The 16,169-nt window shown below is 36.8% G+C and overlaps 1 protein-coding gene across 1 annotated transcript in view; it reads left to right on the top strand.

The window, feature by feature from the left end:
- The window catches only part of LOC118499366 (serine/arginine repetitive matrix protein 2-like), a 191,596-nt gene that overhangs the window by 12,414 nt on the left and 163,013 nt on the right, over nucleotides 1-16,169 (top strand). Inside the window, exon 5 of the mRNA XM_036020071.1 lies at nucleotides 14,178-14,299. Within this exon, the coding sequence (XP_035875964.1) occupies nucleotides 14,178-14,299 (122 nt within the window). The remainder of the gene's footprint in view (nucleotides 1-14,177; nucleotides 14,300-16,169) is intronic.

Here is a 16,169-nt window from a genome sequence, read left to right as displayed (position 1 = left end):
CTTGCGTCCTCCCTTGCGTCCGCCACTTCTCAGCACCTTCCTTTTTTCTCGCCTGATTTCCCATCGCTCAGTTCTAGTTTAGTCTCCAGAGGGTCAAAGCAGTTTATTACATTGCTCAAACCCCCAACTAGAATCACACATGCACTAAAACGAAACAAAACAAAACAAAACAAAACAAACTCTTTCTATTTGCAAAGGGGAACCCCTCCGGGGACAGGCGTTGGTGTCCCTGGCAGGTTTTGCGAGTATCTTGTTTTACAGTGTGGAGAGGGATAACCTCGATGCTTCAGGTTTGAGCTCCCTCTGGAAACGGAAGGAGAAATGACCGTCCTTATTTTACTGTGTTGAGAGATCGCAGGTGTTGTGGTTGCTGCTATCCTCTGCCTTTCTCCCTGAGCGCACATAACAGGGATGAGACGCTCGGGAAACTTAGTTTCCTCGAACCTCCTGTGGAGAGGGCGTACATTGTCGTAGGGCGACGCTTTGGGGTCAAGGACTTGAAGAAATGTAATTAAGAGTCCCAACTCCCTGTCGGCCTGTCTCAGTGTGGTCTGCCCTCCCACTCTCACCGCATAACCTCATCTAGTGTGGTTCTGACCTCTGTGAGGTCTAGGGAATCGGGACTCACTGTCTCTAAGTCGGGAGCCCCCTTGACTCTCCGCTGGCCCAGCCAGGGAGGACTCCAAGGGCGAAGGTGTCGTCCTTGGGCACCTCAGAGTCAGGGGCCAGGCCACGGGTCCAAGTCTAGGCCCCGATGAGCGACTTTTGCCCAGGAGGTCCCCGGCGGCAGGGCCCCGAGGCTTTCCCGAAGGCTTGCAGTCTTCCCTGGTCCTGAGGTGCCTGTGACAGCCACTTGCCCTGTAAGCGCTGAGATCGCCGTGGTCCTCGGTGTCGCTGGCCGTGAGGGCAGCTAGGAGGCACCGTCCCTTCCGCAGTCAAGGCCCCTTTCCCCGGGGTGTCTCCTCACGCTCCCCACCCCAGAAGGGCGCTCCTTTTCGAACGAACTCTGCACTATGCGAATCAAAGTCTCTTGTAAGGGCCCCGGGACCCTTCCACTCCTTCCCTCGAGGCCCGGGCTTTGCGGCCCTGAGCACGGCGCCGGAGGGAGCAGCTCCCGGAAGCGAGGCCCACATCCGGGCACCGAGCCTCGCTCTTGAGGCAGCCTGCGGGCGCTCGACACAAGAGTGGCTCCCCGTGTCGTGAGGGGCCCGGGGCGGGGCTGGGCCACCGAGACCTCGTCTGACCCCAAGAGCCCTGCTCGGCTGGTGCTTCAGGCCCCTACCCAGAGAGTGAGCGGAGTGACCACGTCCCAGGCCTGCGTGGGGGAAGATTCATTAAGGAAGTCAGGCCCAACCGGGGGGTGGCGCACGCTCCCCGAAACCCCAGCCCTCGCCCTCAGTCAGCGCCGGCAGTTTGAATCCCCGCGAGTCCCCCCGGCAAACACCTTTGGAACCCGTCAGGAGGAGTGTGAGGCGGCCTCCGTCAAACTATGTATGGCCCCGAGACCCACCGTCGAAGGAGCGCCTTTTGCGGGTCCGCTCCTGTAGCCCTCCCTCCCCTCTCTGGCCAGAGCGCTCGAAGCCTCACTCTTTCCGGGCAGCCCCCCAGTCTGCTCAGTCTGGAGCGGCCAGTCCACGTTAGGCCGAAGCGGGTGGGTGGCAGGGCCTGGGGGCGGCTGCGACACCTCGACTCGGGTTTTCTAGTATAAGGAGGAACTCGGTTTTCTGAAGCTGAAAGTCTGGGAGCTGACTTTGTGGCGTTAGGTATTTTTGAAAACACCCATCAGCAAAGCGGGAACAGCACAGAGAAGTTGCTGTGCAGTTCATAAAGAATGCTGGGGAGAAGAGTTCTCGGAGAGATTATTTTATAATCTCTCAAATTAGAAAGTTGGTGTGTGTCTCACCAGCGGCACACTGAACCGTATCTTCCCTCAGACAGGGATTGCGAAGCGGAAATACCACCACTCTCCAGCCAAACTTGTGAGGACTGATTGCAGGGGGACTGGTGCTCCAGATGTTGCACTAGAGGCGCTGCAAGTGTGAGCAGGTAATGTGGAGAAGAGTGACATTGTTAACAGAAAGCATCTAATTAACAATGACTTCATTTGATTGGAAGGATGAAAAAGCCTTTTTAAATCAATCCAGATTCACTGGCCTAAGCTCAGCCAATTTATGAATATGGAGCCTGACTGGGGTCTGCTTTCTTTCAAAGATGTCATCTTAGGGGTAATAGCATAGGTGAAGTCATTTGGTTACACTGTGGAAACTTTTATAGTGCCTTCCTTGGGAATTTAATTCAGTGCTTCTTCATTTTATTAGGAACAGACTGACTCCATCAACTGTGCTCTCCCTGTTTAGAGGCAGGACTGCTTGAAGCAATTAGGTTCACCAATTAGCATAGTTTTACTGACCCTAGCAGCAGCACTGCTTCTTAGATTATCCATTTCTTCAAAGTCAGGGAAAAGCTGGAACACAACATGCTTCCCAGGTGTCCAGGTTGGAAAATAAGCCCACAAGCAGGGTAGCACAGCAGCGCAAAAAGCTTCCTGATAGTCCCCAAGTGTTTGTTTCAGCAAATTCAGGTGGATTTCTCTTCCTTTTTCTGATTCTGGACTCTGTAATACCTCCTTACTTCGATATAGCCTTTAATGCCTCTCTTCTGTGGTTGTATTTTTGGCAGAATGGCTTTTGAGAAAGTGAATTTTCTTCCTTCTTTTCTGCCTGCCTGTATGGTAATGATGCTGTGGATAATGTTTTGAAGGTGTACCTCCAAGACTTTGCTGCAGTCTCTTCACTGTCACCTCAGTTATTTGGTGGCCAACATCTTTAGTACAGCAAAGTGTTTGGAGCCTGAAGTAGTCTCGGAAAGAAGGGGCTCTGCTTTTGCCATTTACATAGCTATTTAGTCTCTTTCCCCCCTAAAATATATATTCCCCTGTAAGATTTCACTAGATTAAATTGTTGACAGTTCATCAGTAGCAGCAACAATGTAATACCTCTAACGTTATTAAATCAATAAATACTAGATGCATGCAGTGAATTAAAAATGCTTCAGCATGGTCAGGAATTGCAATCATATGGCCATGGACCTCAGAATCGAAGATGCTACTCAAAAACTGTCTAGTTGGCATTTATTTAACATTCCTTTTCTGTTTTGAGTCTGTGATTAGATATTCAGAGCTAACATTTTAGGGACCATTGCGATAGATTGTTTATTTTTTGAAAATCCTTTTCTTTCACTAACTCCTCACATTTAACCATGAAAATGATGTGTGCATTTAACAGTAGCAATGCACTGTGACTTTATAGTTCTTGTCATTAATTTTCACCCAGGGAATATACTTCCATTCAGTGTACATTACTCTAGTAAGATATACTCAAGGTGCATACATTTCTACATAAGCACAGCTAAATTTGGATGCATATGTTTTTGTACATGTGTAAATAAATATACTCAGTGTGAGTGTATGACTGTACATTGATTATAAGTTTATTTTTTAAAAAGAAACCACATAAATTTATCTTTCAGCACTGTCAATTGTAATTGTAAGCCAAAGTACTATTTACTGTTTTGAAACAAGTTATTTATAATTTGATTTCTTTATTGAAGTTTATTCCACAAGAGAAGAAATTAAAAATTTTCAAGTCTTTAAACTTAACAGAGTACTTAGGAAGTTATACACCTCTTAAATGATTACATTCTATGTGTGAAAAAAATACCTCAAATGTGGTTTACCAGAAGTTGGTCAGTTTTAGATTAGTAGGTAAATTTACAGTTAGTCCCTACTGAAAACAGGGAATGTGTTTAACACCTGGAAGTTTAATGGAGAAAGTAATATTACTCTAGCCAGATATTTGTTCATACTGATTAATGATGCTAATTATTTAAAAACATGCAACTCCAATTGATGTCAGCAAGCATATATGGTACTGAATTCTAAGATATAGTCATTGGGCCTTGGGCCTTTCACACTGTGAAAGAAAAAAATCTGTACTTGACAAAATAGGCAATCAACTGAAATCTGTCCCCTTTAAATAAACTGATTCCTCAGTATTTTCCCACTGTTGGTGTAAGTTGTTGTCTGTGATGTCCCCTAGGGGTCTTTCCTCTGCTCTCTGATTTGGTATATAAAAGCAGCTCTGAATGATGGATTACTGTGTCATTGCAGCCTGCAAAGGATTAATTTGTTTCATTGATTTCTCTTTAGGCAGATTGCCAGAATTTGCTGCTTCCCACCTTTCCTTAAGACTTCTAGAAGTAATAGACAGTAATAGCCTAAGACAAATCAGCTCCTTCTTGTAAAAATACAATCATGAAACTAGGAGTCTTACAAAAGCTATATCAAACTTTTTATTGGCATACTGGGAGAACAATTAATAGGCTATTTTATTTGCTTTAGAAATATTTTTAATTGAAAAGTTTTCTTGACATGGTGACTTAAAACATACCATATTAATGGCTCTTAAGTAAACATTAATAATGCTTGTCCCATTCAAATTTTCTCTAATTTGTAAGGATCCTGTTTACTTAGGATAAAAAAAAGTTATCTATGTAATTTACAAATACTTTTCTTTCTATGCCAGGTTTTAGGATCAAATAACTTGCCATTGTAACTTTAAGCCAATTTACCTAAAAAATATATATAGGATGTTTTGACCCAAAGAATTTTTAGAAACTTTGGACAAGGACAGTGTATTAGAGCATAGAAATGGAATTGTGTAATTGTTGAAAGAAACAATAACATTTTATAATTTAAAATATAGTATCTGCTCATAATAGAGAATTTTCAAAAATTAAAATGACATTTTGTGTATTTTCTCTAAGCTTTTTTCCTCCAAGTGTTTATGTTTTTATAATCATATATTTATAAAAATTATAGTTAGCATTTCATATTCTGCTATTTTTCAGTTGACATAGTACAATGAAATTTTTCCTATATAATTAAAATTATTATTAAAGTCATTTATATTGACTGTAAAATGTTTTAACATATACTTTAATTAATCATCATTGTAATATTGGTGAGTTAGATTTTAATTTTCCATTATAAATAAAGTTATGCTGAATAACATTTTAAATAAATCCTTAATCACCCCTCTAGTTATTTCCTTATGATATATTATTAGAATAGAAATTAGTTGGACTGAGGGTATAGACTATTTTTGAAGTTTCTTTGTATTGATTACCAAATTGTTTTCCAGAAAGGTTCTTCCAGTGTACACCGGTGCTGTTTTAAAAGATTTCTCTGTAGAGCCAGCATTCTAATTCATGTTACATGAGCAAATAAAACAGAACAACAGTCTTTTCCTTGTGTTCTAAAAGTAGTGACAGCATTTTGCATATACTTAGTTTCTCAAAGTATTTTCCCAAATGCAGATGTGAAATAGGCTGGTTATACAAATCTATTTGTTTCCCGTCTGTGGTGCTGAAAATTATATTGATTTAATGATCTCAAGTTATACTTTTTATGCAATTAGTTGTGTAGTAAAAACTAATATTGTCATGTGCTAATGTCTTCTTTCCTCTATTGTGCTATGGTAGCAGTCCATGCAATATCAGCAAGTTTATGCTTTTCCTGTGCATTGCTGAAAGGAAAAAGGAACATCTGTTTCCATTATATATCTGCATCATAATGATAACAATTAAATAGCTATTATGATATTATACAGTAAATATATTTTGCTAAATGACCTATACTTTCTTATTTGAAGATTTCAGAGATTTCAGAGGCATCTAGGTTTTACAGGTAGTTTCACATACCATTTACAGGTAGAAAAGCCTTTACTTACTTTAAGTAAATCATTGCAGTTTCTTTTCGGCTTGGTAAAAACAAATAGACAAACAAACAAAGAACCCTGAGGCTTGAATACTAGGCTCTCAGATAGGATTCTTGAATATATTTCTCTTAGACATATGTTTAGAATACAAATTACTAGCATTTCTCTCAATATTCTTAAATGAGTTAATCATGGTGCTAATAATACAGTTCATTTTATGTTTTGTGACATTTGTATATTGTTTATATTTTACTAAGCTGCAAAACTGGTGATGTGTGTGTGTATTTACAGCCTACTTCACTCTTTCTTTTTTCTGTATTAGGGGGACATAGTGATATTTACCTTTTAAACTCAGCAGGAAAATGTTTGAAACCACACTATCTCCAATGACCTTTAAAATTCCAGAGAAATCTTCTGGTTAATGTTTGGTGGTTATTTAAAAAAATTACTATAAAGTATTTTAAGCAAAAAAAACCCATGTATATATTATATATATAACTCCATGTATTCCAAACTGGATTTGAGAAATAAAATGTTATCAGTATAACTGAGGCTCTTCCTGAAAAGATGATCATTATCCTACATCTGATTATTATGATCCTTTTTTTACATGGTCTAAAAATTTGACTTAAATGACTTGTCCTCTTAAATGACTGGGCATATCTCTCTGCTTTCCTGTCTTCATCTGTGAAGTTGAGAATAGGTCTGAGTGTTTTTTGATGTTCTTCTAGCCATAATTTTTAAATGGGTTTTGATTACCTCTTGTTTTCCATATGAAACCAAGTGAAAAAACAAACAAACAAACAAACAAACAAAAAACCAAAAATGAAAAACAACAGAGGCTCAGAGAGGTTAAGTAACTTGCCAAAAAATTATAGTAAATCACAGACCTGGTAATAAAACTCAGTTCTCTTCACTTCAACTCAAACACTCTTTTCTTCAGTTCATAGTGTCATCTTTTGGGTACTAGCTGACTGACTACTGTTCTATACTGTGATTAAAGACTGTCCAAAGGCTGTGTGATTTTGTGATTGTTGGTGCAAGAGAGGGTTCCCTCTTAGAAGATCTTTTCTGTGGGTAAAACCATTAGAGTCACATCAGTCTGAACGTTACTTATACAAGAATGCTGTGTGTCCTCCAGAGATTGTGATTCCCTTTGTATTTTCTGGACTTTCCTGGAAAGACTGATAGTTTGGGTATAATGAGGCCTTCTATAGGTACCTTACCTTACAGTTAATTTTCTGATCTCTTCATGGTAACTGGACCAGGAAAATAGGGATGGACAAAAATATACATCTCTCTTTATCTGTTTGTATATCTAAATTTCAATATATTTTGGCAGTCAGGAGTTTAACAAATTACTTCTTTCCTTTTCAATGTCTTTTTCTATGGTCAAATAACAAACCACTTTCTATTTGAAAATTAGTTGTCTTTTTTTGTTGTTGTTTCTATTTAGCAGCTAACTCACCAGAAAGTAACTTAAAGTGAAAGTAACACAAATAGAATAATGTGGAAACACATTTTTAAAATCTCTTTGGAGAAAATCCCCATTCTAAAAATGGCAACTTAGAATTACATGCATGTAAGTTCTCTTTCAGGTTTTCACTCTTAACAAAATTTAATTCATTCTTAGTCGAGATGAATAAGCTTGACTCATAATATTCACAAAGTACCATGCCTCTTCAAAAAAAAAAAAAAATAGCATTGTAAGTAGAGGTGGAGTTATGTATCTAATTGTAAAACCATTTTTTTAAAAATCTGTTGCTTCAAGACCAGAAATTTGGTTTATAAATTATTTACTTCCTTCAGTAAATACATACTTGGAAACTTGTAATAGTAGGATCATTTTTTTCTTTTTTAAAGGCAGATGAAGCTACTAATGGTAGCTTTGTCAATGCTATAAATATTCTCAGGGTGGTGGTGTTTTAACAAGCAAACCAGATAACATTTTTTTCAGAGTATTTTAGGTCAGTCATTTTCTGTGTTCAGCAGCTTCTAGTAGGAATATTTCCCTAGCACTATTAGGTTGAGGAGGGGAGACCCAATGTAATCAGATACCAGCATTCAGGTACTCACTATATATAGCCAAAATTATTGGCTTATTTGCTTATACTTACTAAATGTGATTTCTTTTATTTCTTTTGCATTTTTATCTGGAGGGAAAGGTGTGTGTGTTGTATATATTTCAAAAAGGTAATTCTTGTCTAGTTGAAAGTTCTGGCGAACATCTATAATACATAATATAAAGAATTTTCTGCACTGGTTAATTTTCTCCATGTTGCTGTAGCAAGTTTGTGAAATTCAAGAGAAAAACTATGGGTAAAGGAAACTAGCTCCTGACTGACCTGTTTTCTCCCTGATCACAATATGAATATGTATGATGGAGGTGCGAATATGGAATCTTAATCACCAAATCAGCAATGCCAAAACCAGAGGGATCCCAGTGAGACACAAGAATCTCTGGTCATATATAGTCCACATGCGTTACCTTGCTTTCTTAGTATAACAGCTCTCTGTAGAAAGGTGATGTGATGTTTACAGAAACAGCAGGATATGCTAAAAGGTTAAAAACAATTTTTTTGCCCTATAGAATACCAGGCATATAGGTCCTTAAATATTGGCACCGTTTCTATTCAGTTCTTAATGACTATACTTTAGACGAAATTGAGATTATTTCAAGACTAACATTGGCTGTATATGTCAATTTTCTATTGACAACCAGTAGACAGCTTCCACTTCAGAATTTGCCTTTGGGTAAGGGGCATAGTATTTTCCTCTATTAATGTTAGATTTGAACTTTGTAAAATTTTGTTCATGGCCTGTTTTGAATTCCTAACTCATTAAGATTATTTCCTATAATTCTGAGGAGAATTATATTATTGTTGTACTTATTGTTTTTGAAGTATAGATAATTACACCCATTTAATGAGTTCTTGCCATGCTTAAGGTATGTGAGGTAGATAAAAGCATAGTCCCTGCCCTCAGGGGAATAGTAATTGGTACATTTTTGCCAATAAGTTAATAATTATATTTTCTTAATGTAAAATATTTGTGCTATTTATTAATATTACTAAATTGGGACTAAGAAAAAGGAAAATATATTTAGTTTTTGTTGCTGTTCTTTATCTTTTAAACAAATTCTTATAATTAACGCTAAGTGAAATCAGCCAGGCGGTGAAAGACAAATACCATTTGATCTCACCTATAAGTGGAACCTAAACAACAAAACAAAGAAGCGAGCAAAATAGAACCAGAGACATGGAAATAAAGAACAAACTGACAGGGACCACAGGGGAGGATATGGGGTACAATAGGGGAAAAAAGGGGAAGGGCCAAGTCGAGGAACATGTATAAAGGACCCATGGACAAAGACAACTTGGGGGATGGGGCAGGGAGGATTAAATGTGGGAAGGGGGTGGGCAGGGCAGGGGAGAGTAATGGGAGAAAAATGGGTATGACTGTAATTGAACAACAATAAACAATTAAAAAGTTCTTAGAATTATAATTTGGGGTCAGGCAAAATTATACCTTATTTTAAATAAGTATCTTGAATAAATTGAATATGGCATTTGATAATTTTAAATCAGTTTTAAAAATTAAGATATAAGAATTTTTAAAGAATTTTTTGTTTATTTATTTATATATTTAAAGGTTTTATTTATTTATTTTTAGAGAGGGAAGGGAGGGAGAAAGAGAGAGAGAGAGAAACATCAATGTGCGGTTGCTGGGGGCCGTGGCCTGCAACCCAGGCATGTGCCCTGACTGGGAATCCAACCTGCGATGCTTTGGTTCGCAGCCTGCACTCAATCCACTGAGCTACACCAGCCAGGGCTAATTTTTCTTAATACTAGGAAGTATTTTCTTTATGTATGCCAATCTCATTATTTCTCTGTAAAAAAATAATTGTATAACAATGTTTTTGAAAAGTGGACTTTGTTACTTATTTAGCCAGAAGGAGGCTCATTTTTAAAATATATCTTATTAGTTATGCTATTACATTTGTCCCAATGTTTCGCTCTTTGTCCCTCTCCACCCAGTATCCCTATTCCCTCCAGTAATCCCCCCACCCTTAGTTCATGTTAATGGGTGGTACATATAAGTTCTTTGGCTTCTCCATTTTCTATACCGTTCTTAACCTCCCCCTGTCTATTTTGTACCTACCAATTATACTTAGTCCCTGCACATTTTACTCCATTCTTCCCCTTTCTCCTCCCAGCTGATAATCCTTCAAATGATCTCCGTATCTATGATTCTGTTCCTGTTCTGGTTGGTTGTTTAGTTTGCTTTCTTTGGAGTCAGTTGTTGAGTGTTGTGAATTTGTTGCCATTTTAGTGTTCATAGTTTTGATCTTTTTCTTAAATAAGTCCCTTTAACATTTACATAATAATGGCTTGATGATGATGAATTCCTTTAGCTTTACTTTGTCTGGGAAGCACTTTATCTGCCCTTTCATTCTAAATGATAGCTTTGCTGGATGGAGTAATCTAGGTTGTAGGTTCTTGCTTTTCATCATTTTGAGTACTTCTTGCCAGTCCCTTCTTGTCTGCAAAGTTTCTTTTGAGAAATCAGCTGATAGTCTTATGGGAACTCCTTTGTAGGTAACTCTGCTTTTTTCTCTTGCTGCTTTTCAGATTCTTTATTTTTTAACCTTTGGCATTTTAATTATGATGTGACTAGGTATAGTCCTCTTTGGTTCCAACTTGTTTGGGATTCTCTGTGCTTCCTTGACCTGTGGGTCTATTTCCTTCACTAAATTAGGGAAATTTTCTTTCATTATTTTTTCAAGTAAGTTTTCAATTTCTTACTCTTTCTCTTCTCATTCTGGCATCCCTATGTTTTGGATGTTGACACATTTAGAGAGGTCCCAGAATCTTCTTATTATCTCCTCGTTTTAAAAAATTCTTGTTTCTTCTTTCTGTTCTGGTTGACTGTTTATTTCTTCCTTATTTCCAAATCATTGTTTTGATCCCTGGCTTCCTTCCCTTCACTGTTGGTTCCCTGTGGGTTTTTTCTTTATTTCATTCAGTGTAGCCTTCATTTTTTCCCTTATGCATTTGCTATACTCAGTGCATCCTTATTACCAGTGTTTTGAATTCTGCACGTGACAGGTTGGCTTAAAAATTTTGAAAGTCCTGCATTTTATAGTATGGAACTAGCCAAATGCAATACTTTTGTTCTCATATAAGCTTGCTTAGTTATTTTCTTGCCTCAGCAAAGTGTAATAAACCCTTAATTTGTGAATTTTACTTTTTTCTTTCTTTTATTTTTGGGTGAATTTTACTTTTTATACAACTATTAAAACTCTATTATCATCATATGAGATGCTAAGCACAGCTCATATACTGTTTAATCTATTCACTTAAAATATAAAATTCCTATTTTACTGATGAAGGATTTGAGTTTCAAAGATAGTTAATTCTTTGCTTAAGTGACATAGCTGATGAGTAACTACAGAGCAAGGATTTTAATTGAAGAATATCACTCCAAAGCCCATTCCTCATCTATGGTGATTTCATTGCTCCTTATCATATAACTCATTATACTACCATATGATTTTATTATGGTCCAAGTTATATTCTCACAGGACATAAAAGTTCATAGAGCAACACTTTTATAAAACAAAGGAGCATCTACATAATATCATGTTATTTTCATGTCCCACTATTCATAGGATTATAGCATTCTCCAGTGTTTATGTGATGCTATATGTGTAAATGGCACTATATAGGATGAAGGACGAGTCATATCTGAGAGGGGCTTTTATTTTGGCACTAAGTTGGCTTAGCAATTAAATAGCACTTTTGCTACCACATTGAAAAATTAATAGCAAGAACTTTTATTATTTCTGATTTGCAATCTTTCTTCAGAATGGTTTTGTCTTTATTGGCTTTCAGGGAAAAAATCATGGTTTCCTTAGTAGGTATATTATTTTGCTAGGGCTGCTATAACAAAGTAACACAAATGGGGTAGTTTGAGGAACAGAAATTCATTATGTCTCAGTTCTGGAGGGTAGAAGTATAAATCAGGGTATTGGTAGGGTTGTTTTTTTCTGAGGGCTGTGAGGGAGAGGATCTATTCCATGCCTCTCTCCTAGCTTATGGTGATTTGCTGGCAATCTTTGGTATTCCATGGCTTGTAGATGTATGACCCTGATCCCTGTCTTCATCTTCATGTCGTATCCTCCCTGTGTGTATATATCTCTGTGTTCAACTTTTCCCTGTTTATAAGGATACCAATCATATGGGATTAGAGCCCATCCTAATGACCTCATCTGAATTTGATCATTTGTAAAGATCCTATTTCTAAATAAGGTCACATTCACAGTTACTGAGAGTTAGGACTTCAACATCTTTTGGGGTACACAATTCAATTCATAATAATAGGCAATTTTTCTAAGATAATAGTTTTAAAAACACTTTAGTAGTGGTTATATACGTAATTTTATAATTTATCAAATCATCAGTATAATTATATGCACATATATCCCTAACTGAGTCATGTCTGAGTAGGATTGATTTTGCACTGTATTCTTGTAAAACAATTGTAGAAAGAACAAACTGGAGAACTACTCAGGAAGGCTGTCAATAAAAGATGATTGGATGTTTACAGCATGTGGGGCATATAATGAGCTATTGGTGTGATATGTACAAGATTGGTATAGCTGGTGATATGATGGAGTTGGAATATAGGTAGACATCCAAGGAAAAAGGGTGTTTCAGAAGCAAAAAGGGCATGGGTTTAGGTCCTGATGAAAGAATGAGTATTATATGTATAATTGTGCTAAAGGGAGGCTTCTGGGCCAGTTATGTTGTCAAGGAATCCTGGCTCTGGCCCTTTAGGGTTAATGCCAATTTTAGCTAAGTTTCAAGGAATTGCCATAGGATTTGCTTTGAATATTGTCAGGTAGAAAATTTGAAATACATCAGTAACGAGAAGAAAAACATGACCTGTAACCTCACTGCCCTCATTATTAATATTTTAGCATCTTGATGTAATTCCTATGAAATTTCTACCATGATTTTTCATTGAGATTATATCACATTAACAGTTTTCCAAAATTCATTAGTTTGCATATTCTCCAAATATATATCTAAATTTGAGATCCTTGGATAACAAATCTAATGGTCATTAGTGATGACTTGGGCCACTGTAATTATGTAAACCATTAGGTTAAATCAGCTTTGTCTCATGTGATTTGGTCCTTTGCCTTCAGTCTTGTCCTTCCTCCTATCTTTCCCACTGCTATAAAGATCTTTTTAATGATCATGTCATTCTCCTGGCTTACTTCCTTTAGTCAGGACAGAGGTCCAGCTTTTTAGCATAATAAGGCATTTCTGTGATCTTTCTCATGCCTTTTTTTCTCATCTGCTATTTTCCCCAAAGTTTCTTGAAGTTCTCAGAATATTGTGTACCCTTTTGCACCTCTATAATTTTTCACCTCTTTCCTCAACTAAGAATGCCTTTTCTGTATTTTTTCCTTTCTTCAGCAGCTACTCATTCTTTAGTACTCATTTCATATGACGTTTCCTCTTTAAAGCTTTCATTCTAAGCATTTTAGTATTTATAGAACTTTCTAAAAAACTTCTTATAAACTGATTACAGGGTATTATAGTGGCTAATTTCCATCTTTACCTTTCTTACTAGATTGAGTTATTTAAGGGCAGGAATCATGTGTTACTTACACCAGTATTCATTGTACTTAACATGGTACCCAGTAGGTGTTCAAGTAAAATGTTTGCTGAATGAATAATCCTTTTTAAAAAAAATTAAGAATGGTGGCAGAATAAGTAATAATTTTGGGTATGACAAGCAAAAGAGTAAGATGACTAGTTAAATTCAATCTATCACACATTTATTAAGCATTTACAACTTGTAAGGTGCTCAGCTGGACATGTGAAAATGGGAAACCAAAATAAAGAGGAACTTTAAGAGATTGCAGTCTAGTCCTGGCTGGCGTGGCTCAGTTGGTTGGATCATTGTTCCATAACTGAAAGGGTGAGGATTCTATTACTGGTCAGGGCACATACCTGGGTTGTGGGGTTCAGTCCCTGGTATGGTTGCTTACGATCCTTGGTCTGGGCAGGTATGATCCCAGGCCCAGGAGCATATGTGAGGCAACTGATCAATGTTTCTCTCTCACACCAATGTTTCCCTCTCTCCTATCCCCTTTCGCTTCCTCTCTCTCTAAAAGCAATGAAAAAATGTTCTTGGGTAAGGATAAAAATATAAAAAATAAAAGAGTTGCAGTCTAGTGGAGGACTCTCAAATTTGGTAAATTGATGTGAGATGATGGTCAGGAATATTATAAAGAGTTGTTAAAGAGTATGACTCATTTAAATGGAATCGTGACTGGAAATATTTTTTAGAGTCTTAAAATTAACAAAGTTTATTTGTTTACAGGTGACAGTGTATTTACATCACAGGTTGTAGTTGATGTTCTCAACATTTGTATTGGTATTTCCTCATCATCGTTTGCAAGAGGAGTTCCAGAGCCTCATTGCTGTGGTAAACACCATGATCTGGTATGATACCATGCTTTTCCAATTCATCCTTCCTGTTCTGGCAGAGGATCTGGGTTAGAATTTATCTGTTTGTTATTGCAAACAACTATGTAGAACTGAAAGTGGAATTTTTCAATAATGTTGATATTGTGATTTCTTTGAGATATTTACTACCTGTTCACAGAACTCCCAAATAGTGAGTGCCTTGCTCATCGTAGGTACTTAGCAATGTGAATTTGTTTGAATTGTGTATAGTTGTTAACTGCTTCTTACTCATTTTTAACAGATGTTATTCTATTTTTTATTCCCTTTAATAATAAAGAAGCATATAATATTAATTTTACTTATACTTAAAAACTATGTCTTCAGTAATAATGAACCAGCTCCTCAACCCTCATGGAAATTCAACTGGCAACTGAAAAAATTTCATATCAGGAATATTTAATTATAAAACCTCTCTATGTATTAACATGAATGAACACTGGAGTTAATGAAAGTATTTTTTTCTTTGTAAAAAGTACATGTATTTTTCAGAATTTTGGGAAATGTCAAAGTAGTTTTGCCTGTGGTCATATTACATTTAGTACTATTGAGAATATTACTAACATTAACAAAAGTATCCTTTTTTACAAATATTTTATTTATTTTTTAGAAAGAGGGGAAGGGAGGAAGAAAGAGAGAGAGAGAGACATCAGTGTGTGATTGCCTGTCACGTTCCCCCTACTGGGGGCCTGGCTTACAACCCAGGCACACATCCTGACCAGGAATCATACTGGCAACCTGTTGGTTTGCTGGCCAGTGCTCAATCCACTGAGCCATACCAGCCAAGGCACAAAAATATTCTGTAATTCCTTAGTTATTGCTACTGGTGATGAGGAATGTGAAGTTGGCATGTTTTCATGTTCTGAGCATTTTCATTATATACTTCTGATTTTACATGTCAGAAGCACTCTGTTTTAGTTAACACAGCTAAGTACATTTTTACTTAGGGATAGAGGTCAGGCTTTGACCTCAGGCTTTTAGGTATACTTACCTTTTAGGTAAGACAATATAGAATATTATACAATACAATATTGCTAAATACAATATAGAATATTATATAGAATAAAGTAAATGTGCCCAAGTAAATCAATGTACAATTTTGTGTGTAAGTATTATACAGTATTTATATATTTCCGTGACATTAGTTCATGAAAACATAGTGGTTGGGGACCAAGGCATAAGTTTAATTTCTATACTGATTATTTAATTTGGTTGTTTTCTGTGACTATGGTTACATTCATCCTGCAGCTATAAGCTATTGTTCACCAGAGAACTTTGGCGAGAGAATTGACTAGATCAGCAAGTCCATTTCCACTGTGGAAAAACAACTTGAAACTCATCTCTACTGATGGTGAGTCAGTGTCATCTTCATACAGGAAAGATTGTGTTAGTATTATTTTAAGTTTCCAGGGTTATCAAATGACAGTTTGGTTTAAACTTTTTTTATGAGACATTGTTAGGATATTGAATCATAATGTTTCATTATTTAAATGTAAAGGATCACACAGAAATCAACCTAACAGTGAAAAAGCATGGAAGTAATAATTTGGTATTTATGAATATAACTAAAAGCAGTTTGATTAGCTCCCCTTTCACCTCCATTCTTATTTCCATATAACACATGCCAGCTATAATTCATGACTTTTATTTGAATGAATATTGCCTAGAACAGAATTACTTGTTCTATACTTACTTTAAAATGTAGTACTGATTTTAGGAAATATCAGGATAACTGTAGTATCAATGTAAAGATTCTCTTCCATTTTGGTTTTTCAACTAGTAGCCATCATTAATCCTTACTATCTCAGATATATAGTGGATGACTACATATGCTTAATATTGTAAGAGT

The sequence above is a fragment of the Phyllostomus discolor genome, chromosome 3, assembly GCF_004126475.2.
Source record: "Phyllostomus discolor isolate MPI-MPIP mPhyDis1 chromosome 3, mPhyDis1.pri.v3, whole genome shotgun sequence".
NCBI lineage: Eukaryota > Metazoa > Chordata > Mammalia > Chiroptera > Phyllostomidae > Phyllostomus > Phyllostomus discolor.
This window is presented reverse-complemented; position numbering and strand designations above follow the sequence as displayed.